The sequence below is a fragment of the Labrus bergylta genome, chromosome 12 (assembly GCF_963930695.1).
Source record: "Labrus bergylta chromosome 12, fLabBer1.1, whole genome shotgun sequence".
In the NCBI taxonomy this organism is placed as follows: domain Eukaryota; kingdom Metazoa; phylum Chordata; class Actinopteri; order Labriformes; family Labridae; genus Labrus; species Labrus bergylta.
This window is the reverse complement of record NC_089206.1, coordinates 29004406-29022336: the sequence shown is the minus strand read 5'-3', so window position 1 is coordinate 29022336 and position 17931 is coordinate 29004406. Positions and strand designations below refer to the sequence as shown.

Below are 17931 nucleotides of genomic sequence, written 5' to 3'. Positions count from 1 at the left end.
TCTGGACTTTATTTGAGCTTGCAGTTTGTTAAAATGTTTGAATACATAAAAAGTTATTTAAAAATGTCAAACTGACCAGATATCAAATTCCATTTTTATTTAAAAACCATTTGGTGTAAAAACTTAGGACAGATTTAGAAAAACATTTGCTGTTTCCCCAAAATGTTTTGTTGCTGTCACATAAAAATAATGAAAAAAAAAAACAGGTCTGCATAGATTCTGCAGGCAATCAGTGGTAATCTGGTCAAATGCATGGTGCAAGCTTGTGACGATCGTCAAGTCAAATCTTTATTGCTCAGATCTTGTTTGATGTTTCTTCTTGTTGTCAAATAAACTGTAAAGGAACACAAAACAGTCAATTAATAATCTGTAAACATAGTAGAAAAATAATCTTAAAACCAAAGCTGCAGCTGTTATGGAAATGAGAAATAGTGACCAAGCTCTCTGGGATGAATTTGATTTATTAAGTCCTGCATTACCTCAAACTTATTATCTAGCACAGAGCCTAAAAATGAAAAAGCTAAGAACAATTACTTGGCAGGAAATGATTAGGAAAGACCAGTATCGACTATTTACTAACCCGGACGATGGTAAAAGATGGTAGGTGCCGGAGGGCAGGTTGTTTCCTACTCAGCCCCACCCTGCTGGGCCTCGGGAGCGGACGTTTTCTCTGCAGATGTGTCACCTCCTGTCTTGGGCTCCTTGTTTTCCGGGCCGGGCTTGCCACCAGTCTGTTGGCGTCTGCGGCGATAGTTGAAGTTGCGGCGGTAGCGCCGCTGGCGGGGCTGTTGGTTCTCACCACCTTCGCCGCCCTGATTCTCCTTGTCCTCCTCGCCGTCCCGCACCGGTCTGGGACGGGGTGGACCCCTGGAGTTAACAAGCAAAAACCATTCAGATATATGCAACCCCCAAGAGAGTGGTGGCTAGATGAAGATAAATGTACATGACACACATTTGGATGCACAGCTGCTATTTGAGGTTAGGCTGCAATAAAGGGAGGGTGTCTCTCACCAAAACAGATGGCATCATCAGGTTAATTTCAGTAGGCAAAATGTAGTTGAGCAGACTCTGGCTATGATCCAGACTGTCTATCTCTTTACTCTCCCCTTGTTGCAGCCCTGCATCAATAAAGCCAACATGCAAACCTTGGCCTGAACCTTGGTCGGAAGCCTCTGTAGTAGTTCTGCCTCACTGGTTTGTTGCCCTGGTCTGGACCTCCCTGGTTCTCGTCACCCTCACCTCCCTAGAGTCAAATAGAACATAAAACTGACACATAACTTTTTCAAGGGTCATCAAAAGGGCATTTTTTATTTTTTTTAAGAACATTCATTATGTAACATTACAGTCCATAGCTGTGATGAAACAGCTTGACCCTACATGAGACCTGTATCAGTCACACTGATAAAAGTGCAAGATAAAGTAGGTCCAACTAAACTAAGATTAGGGAGTTATTTGAGTCAATTTGCAAGATATTGGCAAGACCCCCGATACACCAAGATTTTCTGTTCACAACCACGTGGCCGTGAAGGAGAGGTTTTAGAGTTGTGTATGACATCAACCTACTAAATGTCCCGACTTTATCATGGGACTGCTGGGTGCCTGCTTCAGGTTAGAAGCCCTGTGACGGCGTACCTCAGTCATCTCTCCACGTGGTGCGTTGGTGTATGGGGGCCGTCGGCCGTAGCGTCTACGTACAAAGTATGGCGGGTAACGCCGTCTGCCGGGGTAAGCGGGCCTGCGCTGCGGTTGCTGTGAGTCTCCTTCTGGGGCGCTCTCTCCCCCATCACGGCTGCCTTTGTCACGGCCTCCACTGCCTCCACTGCCTGGCTCACCCTCTCCATCACTCTGGTAGTTTTCTGGATAGTCTCCACCACGGGGAGGGCCCCTTCTCCGGGGGTAGCGCCTGTAGCGGTTCCTATCAGCGGCGTACTTACTCCCCTGGACTGCAACACCTCCTGGGCCAGTGACGTTTGCCGCCTCTGCTCCCTTTGTATATTGGAATTTTCAATGAAAATTAATTATGGAAATTATTGACATTGGGAAAACATTTTTCTTTAAGATCTTTAAGTCACTACAAGCTAGTCACAGATCACCACTATAAGTCTCTTACCTTCTCCCCCTCTACTACATCAAACTCCACAGTTTCTCCATCTCCAACACTCCGAAGGTATTTTCTCGGGTTGTTTTTCTTGATGGCTGTCTAAAAAAAGCAATTATGTAAGATTTATGTGTATGGACAATTTACACACAAAAAAAAAAAAACATTTCTTACAACTTACCTGGTGTACAAAAACGTCCTCTTTTGTATCATTCCTTGAAATGGAACAAAAAAAGTTAGGTTACACATTAATATATTTTTGAGCAACAGAGTGCTACATTGTATCCATAGACATGTAACTAAACCAGTAAGGATTATTGTAGCACTGGATGTATTAACAACATATGGAGCCGCATTTAAATTGTCTTGTCAGCTGGTAAGCAAAAAGCCATAATAGGATTGGAGCAGTTCCTTCGGACACAGCTGTTATCAGGGGCTTTGTAGATAAGTGATAAGGTGGGATCCACTTACCTATTGATGAAACCATATCCATTCCTGACGTTGAACCATTTGACTGTACCCAAGACTTTTGTTGCTGCAATCAGAAACAATACAGGCAAAATCATCAACCAAGTTTAATATTTTTTTTTACAGTATTTCCCCCTTCAAGATCTCAATTATATAATGTACTAAGTATTACTGAAAGCATATGCCTATCGTATCCATGTTATAATATTACGACAGATGATTAAAAACAACCAAGGAAACATAATAATATGAAGGTTATTTTTAAATCACTACTGTTGCCCTTTTTATAGATCATGGTAGTTGGGGAGCCCAATGCCAGCTGCACTAAAGTGCGACATGATAAGAAAGTACTATGACCCAATAATGACTACGCTGTTTCTCATGCGCTCGTGGAATTCTTGTAAATTCTTATCCGTGCCTTAATCTCATGAAGCTATAGTCGTTAGAAATAGGACATCAGTATTACTAATATTGCGACATAACAATTGTCATTATTTCAAAGTTCAACAACTACAGACCCACTGCCCCATTTTAGCCGCACGTTTCAGGACTCTGGCGTTTACACGTGGTAGAATCGCGGCCGGGTGCGTTAGCGACCAGCGTGCCGAGGTTGTTTCAAGCATAGTAGCTAAGTCGTTAGCTGGGTCCATGCGGTTCGATTAAAGCCAGAAACTGAAACACAGCCATGACACGCAAGTTTACATCCATTGTGAAAAACACTATGGAAAATAGTAAACCTATCGTTGCTGATAACTACTTTATTCACAAATTAGATACAGGGCGAAAAGCTCAATGGAATCAAGTCGGCGGACATTTTGAGTGTCTCCTGCTGCCAGGCAAATAAACGCTTGCCGGCTAGGCTCGTGTAGCCTGGTTAGCCAAGGAGCTAACGTTACCACCCCTGTGCTTAGGCCAAAATGCTAGCCCACAGTTAGTAGCTAAATTCGACAAACGTTACCAGTAATGTGTTCTTACATCAGGAACCCACTTTCCCCTCACCGGGTTTGAAAACTATGATTACCAAAATGATGTGCTTTTATTATAATTATTCTGGGAGAAGACGCCGTAACGCGCAACCAGAGTGGCTTGTGTGAACAAAGGGGAGGTTAGCAGCTAACGACGACAGTTGTAGCGTTAGCAGTAAAACAGTCTACGATGTGTTTTAATGTTTAATCTTCACGGAATAACAGCAGCCGTTCACGTTCTAACTTCAACCGCCCGACCACAGAACGTTTAATGAACAGTTTGTTACCAACGGTCTGATACACACTTCAACGGCCAGCCGGTAACACAGCATTCTGTGACGGTTATAGACGTTAAAATGTCGATTAACCGGACAGACAAACTGCTCGGATCACACCAACAGTATATTACTGATTTGTCGTCTGATGGAGAAACACTAATAATTTACCGGTGACATTAACAGATTCCCCATAAAATAACAGAAATATTAAGCTAGTTTTGATAATACGACCAATCTTCCAACTGCCACTTTTGCACGTGTTTTTCCATCTTAAGATACAATTTCATTAAATCGTTTTTTGATTTTCATGCAATTTTCTAACCTGAGTCTACTCAGTGTTATACGTACCAAGAGGGAACCGAGAACGGACTTGACGGTTATTTACTGATTTCTCCACATTTTGAAACGCAGTGTCAGCTACAGTATTATCTGATAGTTAACATTGTGTAACTTTACTTGAACCAGTGATCGGCTCGTTAACGTTAGCAGCCGTCGCTTTTTCGCATGGGCTTTGCTGTGCCAAAAGCACGTTAGCTAACTTAGCTAACTAGCTCGTTTCTATTAGTCTTACCGATGACCTTCTTATCCCCCGCGGAAGCTGCGGCTGCCGGGCTCGATGGTCTCTCCTCATCGGCAGCAGGCTGCGGCGGTTGTTGTGTCTCGGCCTCGCTGCTCATGGTTACTACTAGTTGGTAATGGCTTCTGCCGGCGGCGGCTCTCTGCTATGTTTCCCGGTGCTAGATGGTAACCTGGGCCGGCGGTGGTGGGGGCTACTGCCTTGGGGCTCTCTGCTTTCCTCTTTCCGCTCCCGTTGCCGATCGAACTGGGCAGAATGAAAAACTGTGCCGGGGAATGTTCCTGGTCGGGGTCCGCCCAACTGCTCTTCGAATTGGTTGGAATTTGTAAACGCAATCCCATTCGCTGATTGGGTTGTCAATCTAGTTTGAGGACAAGGTTTGCTAAAACATGATTGGCTAAAGTAGAATATACCTGTTCACTATCGCCGCCCCGGAGTGATGTCAAAACCAGACAAGAGAGACAGATAACCGTGACACTTTGGGAACAGAGTGTCTGCTTGGTTGTTTAGTCTTAAAATTGATTTTTTACAAATTATAAAAAAAACAATCATTTCATAACATTTTTGGACATTGAACATTAGATGTATAAGCCTAGGCTATGTTTTGTAAAAAATGTCCTCTGTTGGCCTCGTAAATTGAAACAACCCTGTAACTGTTATCAGTTTTGTCTCTGACGCCGTCAGCTGTATTAATTGTTATTTTGGTAATTGTATGCTTGTCTGAGATTGATCGACATACTCATTAGACTGTTTCCTTTGGTTATGTTAAAATATGAAATATTGAATCTGTTGCCCCATACCCAGTTGGGAAATGTATTGCGAAAAAAAACCATCTAAAAAAGGGGATAACTTGATCAGTCAGTCAGTATATAAACCATAGAACGTGATGTTCATGTTATTTTCAATTGTTCTACAGCATTTTCACGTTTGCACTGGCATTGTACCTCTCAATCAAACATGATACTAAGGAAGATTTGGGATGGGAGCCCATTGCAGAACGATTTAGAACATTAAGTTCTCCGCAGTCTATACAGCCAATGGACTGCTTTATAGGCCACCGTAACATTTTAACCGAAAAAAATGCGTTAATAGCCTATTTCAAATCAAAAAGTAGCCGAACTATTAGCCTATATTTAAAAAATGACATTACATTGTTAGAGATAAGTCCCTTTTCTGCCCAGACCGTTTTGAATCAATGTCATTTCAGGACACATTACACCCACGATGAACAATAACCATATGTAGGCTAAACGAAAAGCAAGTGATTTGATTGTGTCCTCACATGCACTATTTGGAAAATTACAGGGAAATCGTTGAAATTGTCTGTCCTTTTCAGCAAATTGATCTTTAATATTATTCACGAGAAATATTTGAATTAATAGAGCTCAAATAATAATAATTACTCCCATGTCTATACTGTCACACAATTTGATTCTTATCTCATCATGCGCTGCACAATAAAGTGGTTAAATGCCTTCATTATCCTGATTGTATCCAGAAACTCCACTTCCAGTACAGAACAGAGAGACCCAGACTGAGTGTGAGACAGCCCCCACCCCACCCATTGTCATGGTAATGCTCCACTGGCACTGTTATGAGCGCTGGCTCATGTGTGAGAGCTCGCTGTTAATTGCCGAGCCTAGTTCTCCCACACAAAGATGGGCTTTAGCATTGACCCCAGAAAGCGCCCCCCTCAACCCTGAAGAACCCCCATACCCCCTCTTTTAAAAAAAAAAAACACAACCTTCTTCCTGCCTCCATAAGAACAGAGTCTCCATCTGAAAGGATTCTTTTATGGGAACGGTATCCAAGGCAGAAGAGGGAGAGCTTGGATGGGGGAGGGGGTCTGGTGGCTTGGATTTGAATGGATGGCTGGGATAAGAAGAGGTAGCCATAAGTTCAGCAGAGGATTGCTTGGCACGGGAGTATGTGCCTTGGAGGACTCTCGTGCCTTTCTTTGTAAAAATGTTTCCATCCTCAGCTTCATGGTGATTGGTTTCACATCGATTATTTCCTACTATCAAATCAGAACCAAACTATACATCTCGGCGAAATTCCTCACGATTAATTCTCCCCTTTAAAGCCTAAGATTCTTTTGATTACATTCTTTTTTTTCTAGGTCATACACATACATGGGGGGGGGGGATGAATTGGATACTACCAAAACACTTTATAATGTATTGCGTACATAATGTTCTTACAATATTCAACGAAGTTAAATTCAAAGTAGATTAAATAATGATTTTATCTGGCTTCTAAAATATACTTTAAGTATCTTAAATAATATAAATACAAAGTCTGTAAAAAAGACTGAAAATAATTTCAGATTTTTTTCACTTACATGTTCCCATACTGACCAGTGTTATTACTGAAATAAATGCAGTCTGCCCTACATCATATTTATTTCCCTGGTTACGTCTTTGAGCATTTTGTCTAAACTAATTACATCTGTATGTAGTCAAAGTATTTGGGATAAGAGAGCACTACAATATTGAATACCGACAATAACCCTAAAAAAATAACCTATCAATCCTCATACACTCTTAAGTAGAATGTGGTAGGATGCAGATGGGAAAGAACATGATGTCCAGAATTTTTGAAAAAAAATTGGTCACAACTGATAACACAATGTGGTTGACACAAAAATGTCTTATTATACACTCTGGAAAATATAAGCAACTGTGTTGAATATTACAATTCAAAAAGCAAATCTCAAACCCCACAGTTTCATCATATTGGTAACCAAAGCCTGCTTGAAAAAAGTATTTTGGTTTGGACACAGTAGGTAACCTGGAATCAGATGTGACCAAGTCAAAAAAATGTCCAAAATCATGAACTGCTGAATTGTATTGTCTCTTTATTTAAGAATGTCTTTGAGAGCAAAGAAGCATCAATATAATAAAAAAGGGTAAATGTTTGCTGAGGACTATCAAATGACAGTACTTCATGTATAAAAGTTGTGTAGTTCAGGGATTGTAGGGGAAATGCTGGATCACATCTCGCCACATTGAGAAATAAGGATGGGGAGCTTGGGCTTATTGTTGGGTCCTGTAGGAACGTTCTGTTGGGAGAAGCAAAAAGTTACGATAAAAAAGCTCATCATTCAAAAATAATGTAAACATTCACTGCATCCTCAGGGACTTTTGCAAACTATCTACCAGTACAAATACTTATTAATAAATTACTGTTTTATCATGGCTCTATTCAACTTTTGATTTTAAAAGGTGAGAAAACTACTTTGGAGGCAGTGGAACTTTTCAGCCAGAACAAGGAATGGAACCTCTCCTTTTACTCAGTATTTTGTTCATTTAACAGTTCAGTCCAACATATCTTTAATGAGTTGTTCCTGCACAAGATGCCCCAGGATAGAATTCCAGCCCTTAAAAAAAAAAATACATACGGTAAATATAAATTACTAAAAAAAATAAGAGTTTTTACCTCAATTTTTCTCATGGTCAGCAAGCCATCTACCACTTTTCCTGAAATAGTTATGAAGAAGACAATTTTAGTCACAATCAAGAAATTAGAATACACATGAAAAGAAATATGATCTAATAAGACTAACTCACCAAAGACAACATGCTTCCCATCCAGCCAGTCACATTTAGCGCACGTAATGAAAAACTGACAACCATTTGTGCCTGGACCACTGTTTGCCTGTATAATACACACATCATTGAGGGAGAATTTCAGCTTTTAAAATGTATTTGTCATGTTCAGGTTGTTTTTTTTCTTGAGACGATCAAACAAATCCTACTGTCTATGAAGGCTGGGGTCAAGTACACTTAGACTGAGAGGATTGATTACATCTTTGTATTTAAGGAGGACTTTGCAGGATATATTCAATGATTGTAGGAAAAGCCAACATGTAAGTTAACAGACCAGTTCCTGATTAAACAGTGGCCCTAACAATTAGGCATTGATCAATTGCACATATTTACCATGGAAAGAAGACCAGGCATTGAATGCTTCTGTTTGAAGTTCTCATCTGCAAATGGACCTCTGTAGATGCTGCAGATACCTGTTCCATCACCCTTCATACATAGGACAGAAAACAGAATGTGAGAGTGCTCACAAAGAAGAAAGAGAAAGCTCTATATTCAGATAATATACCTGTACATATGCTGTAAGTCACCATGTGGCCACCAGGGGGCGAAAGAGAGAAGTATTGCTCTTAGATAATTACAAATTTCACTGCAGTTTGTCATGGCAAGAGACATTATGCAAATAAATGTAAGACATTGTGGAGCTTTTTAGGTACTTTCTGACACAATGTACCTGTTCCTCGACCAATATCTCATATATATTTGTTATTTTCAGGTTTAAAAAAAATCATCCTATACTTTCACACCCAGATCTATCCAGAACTGTTCCACTCTAATCACAACAGTAATCCTATCACAGATTGTTTTGATGGTTTCCACTCCACTCCACTCCTTTAATTCCTTTTATTATCCACTCAGAGAAAGCAATTGTGGCTTCCTCTGTTGAGAAACAGAAAAGTTCCACACAGCCGAAATGTGTGAATATATACTCACATTTACAAAGTCCCCTCCTTGTATCATGAAGTCTTTGATCACCCTGCCAATGAATAATAAAAACATGTCAGTGCTGGCAGATTTTCTTTGGTACTGTAAATCACACCGATAGAGAATATTATCATGATGACTACTTCCTTTTTCACCATTGTTAAAAAACCCACAATAATCTACATGGGTTACATTTTAAAATCCATAAAACTTCTAAGAGCGTAATAGTAAATGGACTTGAGCATGTAAAGCGCTTCTCTAGTCTTCTGACTACTCAAAGCGCTTTTACACCGAAGCAGCGGGAGCTGCTTGCCCAAGGACATGTTGCGGCAGGAGCTGGGGATCGAACCCTCGACCTTCTGGTTGAGAGACAACAACTCTACTAACCGCACCAAGTGAAAAATGTATATTTCTATCTTAAGTTCTTTGCTATTTCATTACAGGAACTATAAAAATGAAGAAGAACAAAGATATGAAAGGCAGCAGTGGGTTTGAGTTTTACTTACTTATGAAAACAGTAACTAAAAAAAAAAGTTCAACATTCAGGTATAATGTGAGCGAACAAATCAAGCTGCCATGGTTTTTACCTGTGGAATGTGCAACCTTTGAAACCAATGGGGACTCCATCCTTCCTGTAAGACAGAAGTGTAGCAGAGAACGACATGAAGCTGACAGACAAACATATTGTATTGAATCTAAATCATGTGATCAGCCAGTGTTTGTCTTTGGCTGGCAGTTGTTCAACTACAGTATAAATGACACTTTCCAGTTGTAGCTGAAGCGAGGATCTTTGTTTTGACTATTACTGAGTATGGAGAGACTATCACCTTTGCTTATGGAGTCACTAAGGGCGCACTCACACTATCCAGCAATCTGTGCCGTGCCTAAACATGCTTCACCCTCAAAGTACTAGTGTGAGTGCTCCGATCAGTGCATCAATACACTTCCTTGGCCCTGGCATGGAAGAAACAGTGTTGCATGAAGAGCTTATGGTCCTGTTAAAAAGCTCTCATATACTTTCAGTGCTTAAAAACCATGCAGAGCATCTATCAACCTCAGTGACTCAGAAAAGCTGGCAGCAACAGAGTAGATGTTTAATAACTCAAAGAAAGCACTGTGGCGAAATAGCTGCCTTTGACTTTCACCAAATTAGCCCAACAAAAATAGATATTAGAGAAGGAGGCCACTCATCAGACAAATAGTTTTTACTTGGTTCAGGTTTAGATAGACTGCAGCCACAAAACTACTTCTCCTGTCCTGACTCTTTGTCATGCACCTGCACAGTATGTAAACACCTTTCAGGGACCTGTTAAAAATAATCCTTTGTGTTTGTCAGGTTTCTCTTAACCTCTTTACGTTATACAAGGGAAGCAGGTTTCTCATTATGATGTTTAAATAATGCAGTTTCTGTCGATAGATGTGGCTAATAAGATTTCTTAAAAGCATGTTAAGACGATGTGTGCTTGACAGTTGGGGATTGTTTGTTTCCCATGCAGTCTTACCTGAACTCTCCAGTGCAGAACTGCCTGTAAGAGAGGACGAAATTAGAAGTTACATCTCTGAAAACTCACTACCAGTCTAATGTGTGTTAACAAATATATCTGTTGCGTCTTTCCTCTGATTTTATTTTTCAATTGACCCTGTGATTGAATAATCTGAGCAGGCTTTAATCTTGCCTGAAATTCTCAGCGGTCTTCGGAACCACATCGGCAAACAGTTCAATCTTCATCCGACCGACATCCTGACAAAACAGACGAGACAACTTTGTGTTAAAAGTCCAATACACAAAAAAAAAAAACAGATACCGAAATGAAGACAGAAACATGTACCTCTAAAAAGATTGGCGGTCAGCCCCAGGCAAACCTAACAGAATGAAAATAGACGGGCCACACTTGTTTGTGGAAGCATCTCTTTTGACACTGAAGGCCTTATCTGGAATAACCAGTTACATTCCATCTGATGTAAGATTTCTCCTTTGCCTTGGATACAATGACACATTAGCTTAATCCTGTTACATCTCTCAGCTCTCTGTTGACTTCCCTGAAAACAATGATCTGACTCAATTTCATCTCCACAATACAAGGGATTTAGAAGCATTTACCAGCAGTCAAAGCATACATAATAGATAGTACTAAATGGGAAAATGCTGCACTCTTGATGCAGCCCATTACAAGACATTAAATCCTGTTCAAGGTTTGTGTGTGCGTATTTGTTCAGCAGTGTGGGTGTTTGATCACCCAGTCCTCCCACAACCCAGAGGGGCTTGCAAGTAGCTGACTGACAACAATTGTGTGTGTGTTTCTGTGTGTGTGTGTCTGTGAAAACAAACAATGTGCTTGTGTAAAAAGAGTAGTTTGACCACATGACATCATCGCACAACTCTCCCTTCCATCTCCGCAGACGGCTCGCAGCAAAAACACAGCCAATGGATCTCTCTGTTTGCTTTGTGGGAATAAAACAATGTTTGGAACTAACATGAACTTCAGAGCAGTTAATCAGCTGAGGTGTTTCTCTGTCTGGTTTCTCACAACAGGTAAGAACTTTTCACATTTAAAAAAAGTACTGTAGTTCCTTTAGGGGGTCGTGGTGCCTACATTGGTAATAATGTATCCTGTATTAAATCCCTTTAGCTGTGATGCTGAAACTCAGGTAATAAAGGGAGATCTTTGTGGATTCCTCAAAACAGAGAAACTAACTCAGGAAAAGTGAGGAAAACATGTCACTCTTACTGAACTAATATCAGTACAAGCCACAGCGTTTGACTGAATGGAAGTGTGCAAGAGTACAAAGTGTAGGAACACTATGAGGACAATCCAGCACACCTCTCCCTAGAGGTACAAGAAAGTTAATATATATAGCAAAAAGTAAGTACAGTAGAAGTCCCTGTATTAACTGAATGCAATAATCAGCCGAGTATTAGAGCCCACAGAGGTGCATTTGTGTGGTTTAGTTCTGATTAATACAAAATTTCATTTTTTAACAATACCTATTCAATTAATAGGTGACTTGTTAATAGCATGATCATAATCTAACTGTTCAACGGAGTATTCGGGCGTCAGAGATTGAAATCGCAATATTACAAGAATAAATTTGCAAAGATAAAGTCGTAATATTTAAGAAAATTAAACCGGCAAAGAAGAAAGCTGTAGTATCGGAAGATTAACGTTGCCAATATACAGAATTAAAATAATGTGTTTAAAGTCATTCAGTTACATGAACAAAGTCGTAATGTTATGACACTTAAGTCATACATTTATGAGAAAGACGTCGTAATGACTGTTCAGTTATAATCCAAGTGTTAACTTTCAATGTTTGAAGCCAGGGGATTCCCCTCATTTTCAAAAGCATTTCAAATGCAGGGAATGTCCTTTCATAAAAGATAGTTAGTTCAAGATAGTTCAATTGTTTGTATGGTTAAAAAATGAAATCCAACTAAGAAAGAACTTGATGGAACTGTAGCCTGCAGTGTTCAACCCCTGAAGCTGTTTCTTGGGATTCTAGTGTAGTTGTATAGGGACAGGTTGCAGGTGAACAAAACCAGTCACAGACAGCAGGGTGTGGTCTTTACTAGAAACTAGTGTGAGAAGGAGCGACCCTCCCTTTGGGTTACCTGTTACAGGACATGCAAACTGAAATAAGTGGCAGTCACCTCAGGGGCATGTGAGAGGCAAAACAGGCCTCCCTATTTAAATAATCAGGTGTGTCCCATTAGTTGTTTGCATTTACAATGGAGAGGTGGAGCCATCAAGACCAGTTTAAAAAAAGAGAACTACCTGATCACACACTAGTCCTGATGAAAGCGTGCAGGGTTTGTAGCTTACATTACTGCAGGAAATAAGCGCCTGGATCTCAACTCAAAACCCACTGGACTGGCACTGGGAGAGGTACAGACTTTTTTTGAGTTACACCATTTTATACTTTGTTGGTTTAGTAAAATGCTATATGCGTCAAATGGCAGAACCAGTGTTAGCTTTTGTTAACACTGCAAGTCTCAGAAATGCAGTTCAGAAAAGCTGGAAATTCTAGTTGGCCTGTGTGCTGCTGGAATACTCTGATAAGATGTTGACATGAGGATCATACGTGTGCAGAGAAGAGCCAAATGTGTTTCACAACTGCAATCAATTACTTTGCCAGGTAAAAAAATATACCTATAATATCTATTCAATAACTTTCAACATGATTGATAAGATATTTTTTAATCCCATGGGTAATTCTGTTGCTTCAACATTACAATATAAACACAATTAGGAGTAGAAAATGCACTTTAAATTAGAAAAAAAAAATGAAGTGGCTGCTTGGCTGGGGTAACCAGCAAAAAACAAAAAAGGTTTCTTATTTAGGATCAATTGACTAATAATACATTAATACATTTAGTTTTACTGTTGGGCAAAAGCAACGTTTTCAGTGTAAACAATTGCTGCATTTTATTCAATGAGTCTGAGGCACTGATACTGTTTACTGTTACCACTGCCGCTTAACAATTAACCCTGTGTATGTCTTGGTGGCAACCAAGTATTGCTTAACTATCCTTTGAGTGTCAAACCATTGTATCTAATCAACCATTTCTCACTTCATTTAGGCCAGACAAAGGACGTTTACTTATTTACATGCTTTCGCGTGTTTTTACTTATCACACTCAGCAAAGCGTTAATAATTCCTTCTTATCTTTTCCAGAATACCCAGGAGCATCTTGACACTGAGCTGACAACTGGTACAAACACATTATATATATATATATATATATACTGCCGCTGAGTTGCCAGGACCATTGAAAAACCAGTCCAATGCTTGCCGTCATGGAGCAATGGGACATGGATACTGGCTGTCACATTGACAAAACTGCCATGTATCTGTTACTCATGATTTTGAAGCTGGTACTGGATGCATTAGTGTTTTACTTGTGCTGCCAGAAGCTCTATACATTATTTTTAAACATGTGCAGCCTGTCTCTCGTACTGTTCGACTTGCTACTGGTGATTTTTATGGCAACAGTGTGGATTCTTGGCACTGAAAAATCACTTGTGTCACCATGCTTCGTCTTGGCTAATGCATCAGCTGCATATGGAGCACTACCGTTACCCATGATGTTCCTTGGATTTCTGGACTACTGTTTACAAGATGCATCTCCCTGCAATCAAAGACCTTTTTGCAAACTCGTGGGGAATGCGATCTTGACATTACTAGTGTGGATTCTGGCCATTACTTACACATTTGGTCATGTCCAAAGTGAGCGGGTAGAACTAGACAATGCGAAAGTTGTATTAGTGTGTAAAGTAGATATGTCTACAGTGATTAAATACTTTGTGTCAGGGCTTTTCATGGCAGTCATTTGTATGATGCTACCCTTTTGCTCGATGATTCCCCGCTGGGTGAAAGAGGCTGACAGGATATCTGAAGCGAGGGAAGAAGAAGAAAAGAAGAGGAGCGATCTGTTCACCTTAACTAATTGCATTGAGGAAAAAAACTGTGAGAAGAATTACCTGGAGGACACTAACTGGCCACGCCCCCCTCTGTGGTTCAGTCTAACACTGGGATTTGGTTTGTTTTGGTTGCCTTATCTGGCTGTCTCTGTAGCCTGTATGTGCTTTGGCATGGAGATACCTGGCTACCTCAGTGTCAACATTCTATGGTTGGAGTGTGCCAACAGTTTACTTCTAGGTTTGGTGTTTTGGGCAAAAAGTAAGATGCAAGGTCCATACAGCCAACTACCGGAAAACGTGTGCTCATGGAATGTTTTCTGGCATCTGAGCAAAGGACAACAATGGCAGCCAAACTCCATGGCTGTGATCATCCCATTAAAAAAGAAGAAAAAAACTCTCCTCTGTGTTTAATATGTATATGTATAGTATGTGTAATATATGTGAATAAAGACTCAAACCAAATTTGTATTGTTCACTTTTGTGTATCAAGGGATACATGCTGACTTGAGTTGTTATGCAAATTGGACAAAATAATGACCCCGCTTAATCAGCACATATAGGAGCTTTTTTTTTATTCTGTAAAAATCTAAATAAATGTACAGTTATTTCCTCAATTATTTATGTGTAATTGACATACAGCTCCAAATGTATAGAGATCTGAACAGCTCCATCAAAATCCTTTCAACAGCAAAGGTCTGATAATCTGTTTCTTCCTCTCTTGTTTAACACACAAGAAGAAGACTGTCACAGAGCGAGAAAGACCCAGGATAATGATACTAGAGCCCAACCGATTCATTGGCCAGCCGACATAAGCATCTCCAGTGACTATCGGTACTATCAGCTCATTTTACCGCAGATATGCACCGAATTTCCTAGACTTAGTCACCAGTCAAATAGCATTTAATTTGAGTATCATTGTATATCACTAGCCGTTCTCTTTCTGGCTGTCACCAGCAGAGTGTACTGTATGGATTAAAACAAGCATTTTCACTCTCCAGAATGTAAAGCAGGGGTGCGCGTACATCACAAACCCCAAACCGGTCTGGCTCTAAATGATACCACCAATTACAAAATCCTACTAACTATTCTACAATAATTCACACTTTGAAAGACTATCATTTAATGAAATATCATGATACCTTACTTACTGAACAATAGAAAATGTCACTAAAAATGTTAAATACAGGATTAAAGCATTGATCGTGTAATGGTCTCGTGTACTGTCCCTACTGCAATTAAACTGTGTAATAATATGAAACTTATTTGATTAACATTGCAGGCTATCTGCTATATTTTGTTTCTTCCTTAGACAAATACAGATCCTGCACCTTGCTCAGCACAAAGGGTGTGGTGTTGACAGAAATGGAATGGTGATTGACGAAGTCATAAGACCTGATCCTGACTTCACTTTAAAGGAGAGGAGCAGTATGTAACTCTGACACGTAGTGTTTAAAATCGGTACAGCAGTCTAAATTCTAAACATTGTAGGTTTCTGGGCATGGCGCGTATTAGAATCAAGAAGGCTTTTTAGGTCGGGTAGAATCAGTTATATCTGAACCAGTTCACCTGCCCACTTCCATCACTGCAACACCTGTTTGTTTACTGTTTGCCTAAAAAACAGATTAATGTCCAAAACAGCTGTATAGGGTTTGCCTATCAACTAGAGGCACCATTCCACTTTTTTCAGTTCTAATCGGAGATAGATACATACAGATACTACTACTGATTCCGATCATTTATTTTTGTCATGAATAATTTCCTTAATGTCTGATGATATAGTAAGGTAATTTATGATTTAATCAGTAGATATCTTACATATTGCTCCTTTGATTTTAACAGACAAGCCTAATAGAATTTAAAGAGATAGATTTTGAGGGTATCTGGGAAATGCTGTATGCTACCAGTGAGTTTAAGTGCCCACTCTCCGGAGTGGATTATTTTCTGGCACTAATATATAAAAGTATGAATCCCAAAACGCTTCATAGCCTTTACTTTCATAAGTGACTTATTTTTATTTGTGGCAGGGTTGGTACTTTGGATAAGGGGAAGAATCACAGGGTTACTTACGATTTGATACCTTACAATATGTGTTACATGGACCAAAAATAATGACGCTACCAAAAACTAGAAATTAGTTACATGCCATTGTATTAATGGCATGTAACTATATCAATTAAGGATTAATTCTACAATTTCTACAATTCACTTAGCAGACGCTTTTATCCAAAGCGACGTACATCAGAGAGTAAGTACAACACAAGCAAGGATCTAGAAAAAAGGGAACAATGTGAGTAAGAGCAAATGATCAGCTTTGAGTCTGATTGGACACACAGGTGCTGACAGGAAGTGACCAGAGGCAAAGCACAACATTGAGGGCAGTTCTTGAGAGCTCTAATCAGTATAGAAACCATCTTATAAGTCATCGTTATCAAACAAAAACCATCGTCATTACCATCATCATAATCAATAATATGGAGACCATCATCATTAAGTTAGTAGGTATTCATGGCTATTTAGCTTTTTCTTAAGGCTTAAGGCAGTTACAATAGTTTCAACCAGGCACTGATTCTTGCCTACAAACAACATCCAGGAAAGTAGACAGGATTTACCTGATGTGTCCCTGCTTCACAGCACAGTCCATAAAGGTATAAAGTGATGCATCACCATTTTACCGCTTAATGTTGCACAATACGAGGACGACTACGACACGCTCGGATCTGCATATTGTTAGGCAAATTATAAATACAATGTTTTAATTGACGCTTAGAAATATCCCGGACGTTGTTAACTGTGTCAAAACCTTTATCCAATACATCACATTATGGCAAGATGGGATAGCATAAACGTAAATTTAACGTCGGCTGTTTTAAACGTAATACTTCACTCACCTGCCCCCCGATGGTAATGTCGAAGAACACAATGGGATTATTGGGATTTGTGGCTTGAATAGACATTTTGAAGCTTGACTTTCTAAATCAAGTCTAAATAAAAACGTGTAGTGAAAGATAACGTGAAAATTTGAACGTCGAGCATAATGTGCCGATAGGATGTACGGTGGCTCAGGAGACACATGTTACGGCTCGCAGTTTGGGACAAAAACTGTGATAAAGCGCGATTGTAAAAGCTTGGATAATTCATTTTCAGGGCGCCCTCTGGTGGCAACGATTAATATTGGCTTAACTACAAACCAACACATTTACTTGCAGTTGATTGCTGAACATAAAAGTAAAGATAATATTTTTAATGAAAGGCTCTGACTCCTGCAAAGGCCAGCCAATTAAAAAAACTATATATAAAATGTGTAGTAAAGCCTTTCAGTATGTTATTTTAATAGCAAATACCAGAGGTTTAACTTAAAACTAGCTCTCCAGATATCCTCTCAATAGTCAACGCTAACTAAGAGTTTTTGGAAGGAGTAACGTTTTACTCTTAGACAGTAATTGTTTTTGTTCCAAGGTTTGTTGTCAGCAATATGTAAGACAAAAAGTGCCTGGGTTTATAACCTTCACCTGGGCGGCTGTGGCTCAGTTGGTAGAGTCATTGCCTCTCAACCAGAAGGTTGAGGGTTTGATCCCCAGCTGGACAACATGTCTGAT

The 17931-nt window shown here is 39.7% G+C and overlaps 3 protein-coding genes across 8 annotated transcripts; 1 reads left to right on the top strand and 2 right to left on the bottom strand.

The window, feature by feature from the left end:
- Positions 1-82: 82 nt before the first annotated feature.
- Positions 83-4651, bottom strand: ybx1 (Y box binding protein 1). 4 transcript variants are annotated; one of them, XM_020638136.3, is made up of 8 exons: positions 4381-4651; positions 2570-2633; positions 2280-2313; positions 2111-2200; positions 1633-1986; positions 1146-1243; positions 581-867; positions 83-334 (listed from the first exon to the last, which is right to left on the bottom strand). In XM_020638136.3, the coding sequence occupies exons 1-7, from the start codon at positions 4484-4486 to the stop codon at positions 627-629; spliced, it is 987 nt and encodes a 328-aa protein (XP_020493792.1). In that variant the 5' UTR covers positions 4487-4651; the 3' UTR covers positions 83-334; positions 581-626. The 4 variants fall into 4 exon arrangements, with proteins under 4 accessions (XP_020493792.1, XP_020493793.1, XP_020493794.1 ...); XM_020638137.3 differs by having other exon boundaries at positions 1158-1243; XM_020638138.3 differs by having other exon boundaries at positions 1696-1986; positions 4381-4650.
- A 2572-nt stretch (positions 4652-7223) lies between these two features.
- Positions 7224-17411, bottom strand: ppih (peptidylprolyl isomerase H (cyclophilin H)). Its single transcript, XM_020638122.3, has 9 exons — positions 17224-17411; positions 10592-10656; positions 10418-10441; positions 9503-9547; positions 8925-8967; positions 8328-8420; positions 7956-8043; positions 7825-7865; positions 7224-7447 (listed from the first exon to the last, which is right to left on the bottom strand). The coding sequence occupies exons 1-9, from the start codon at positions 17287-17289 to the stop codon at positions 7379-7381; spliced, it is 534 nt and encodes a 177-aa protein (XP_020493778.1). The 5' UTR covers positions 17290-17411; the 3' UTR covers positions 7224-7378.
- On the top strand, positions 11290-14816 carry si:dkeyp-100a1.6 (probable G-protein coupled receptor 160). 3 transcript variants are annotated; one of them, XM_029278096.2, is made up of 2 exons: positions 11290-11448; positions 13590-14816. In XM_029278096.2, exon 2 carries the CDS (start codon positions 13700-13702, stop codon positions 14744-14746), a length of 1047 nt encoding a protein of 348 aa, XP_029133929.1. In that variant the 5' UTR covers positions 11290-11448; positions 13590-13699; the 3' UTR covers positions 14747-14816. The 3 variants fall into 3 exon arrangements, with proteins under 3 accessions (XP_029133929.1, XP_029133928.1, XP_065817710.1); XM_029278095.2 differs by lacking the exon at positions 11290-11448 and adding an exon at positions 12569-12799; XM_065961638.1 differs by lacking the exon at positions 11290-11448 and adding an exon at positions 12909-13049.
- Positions 17412-17931: the final 520 nt, after the last annotated feature.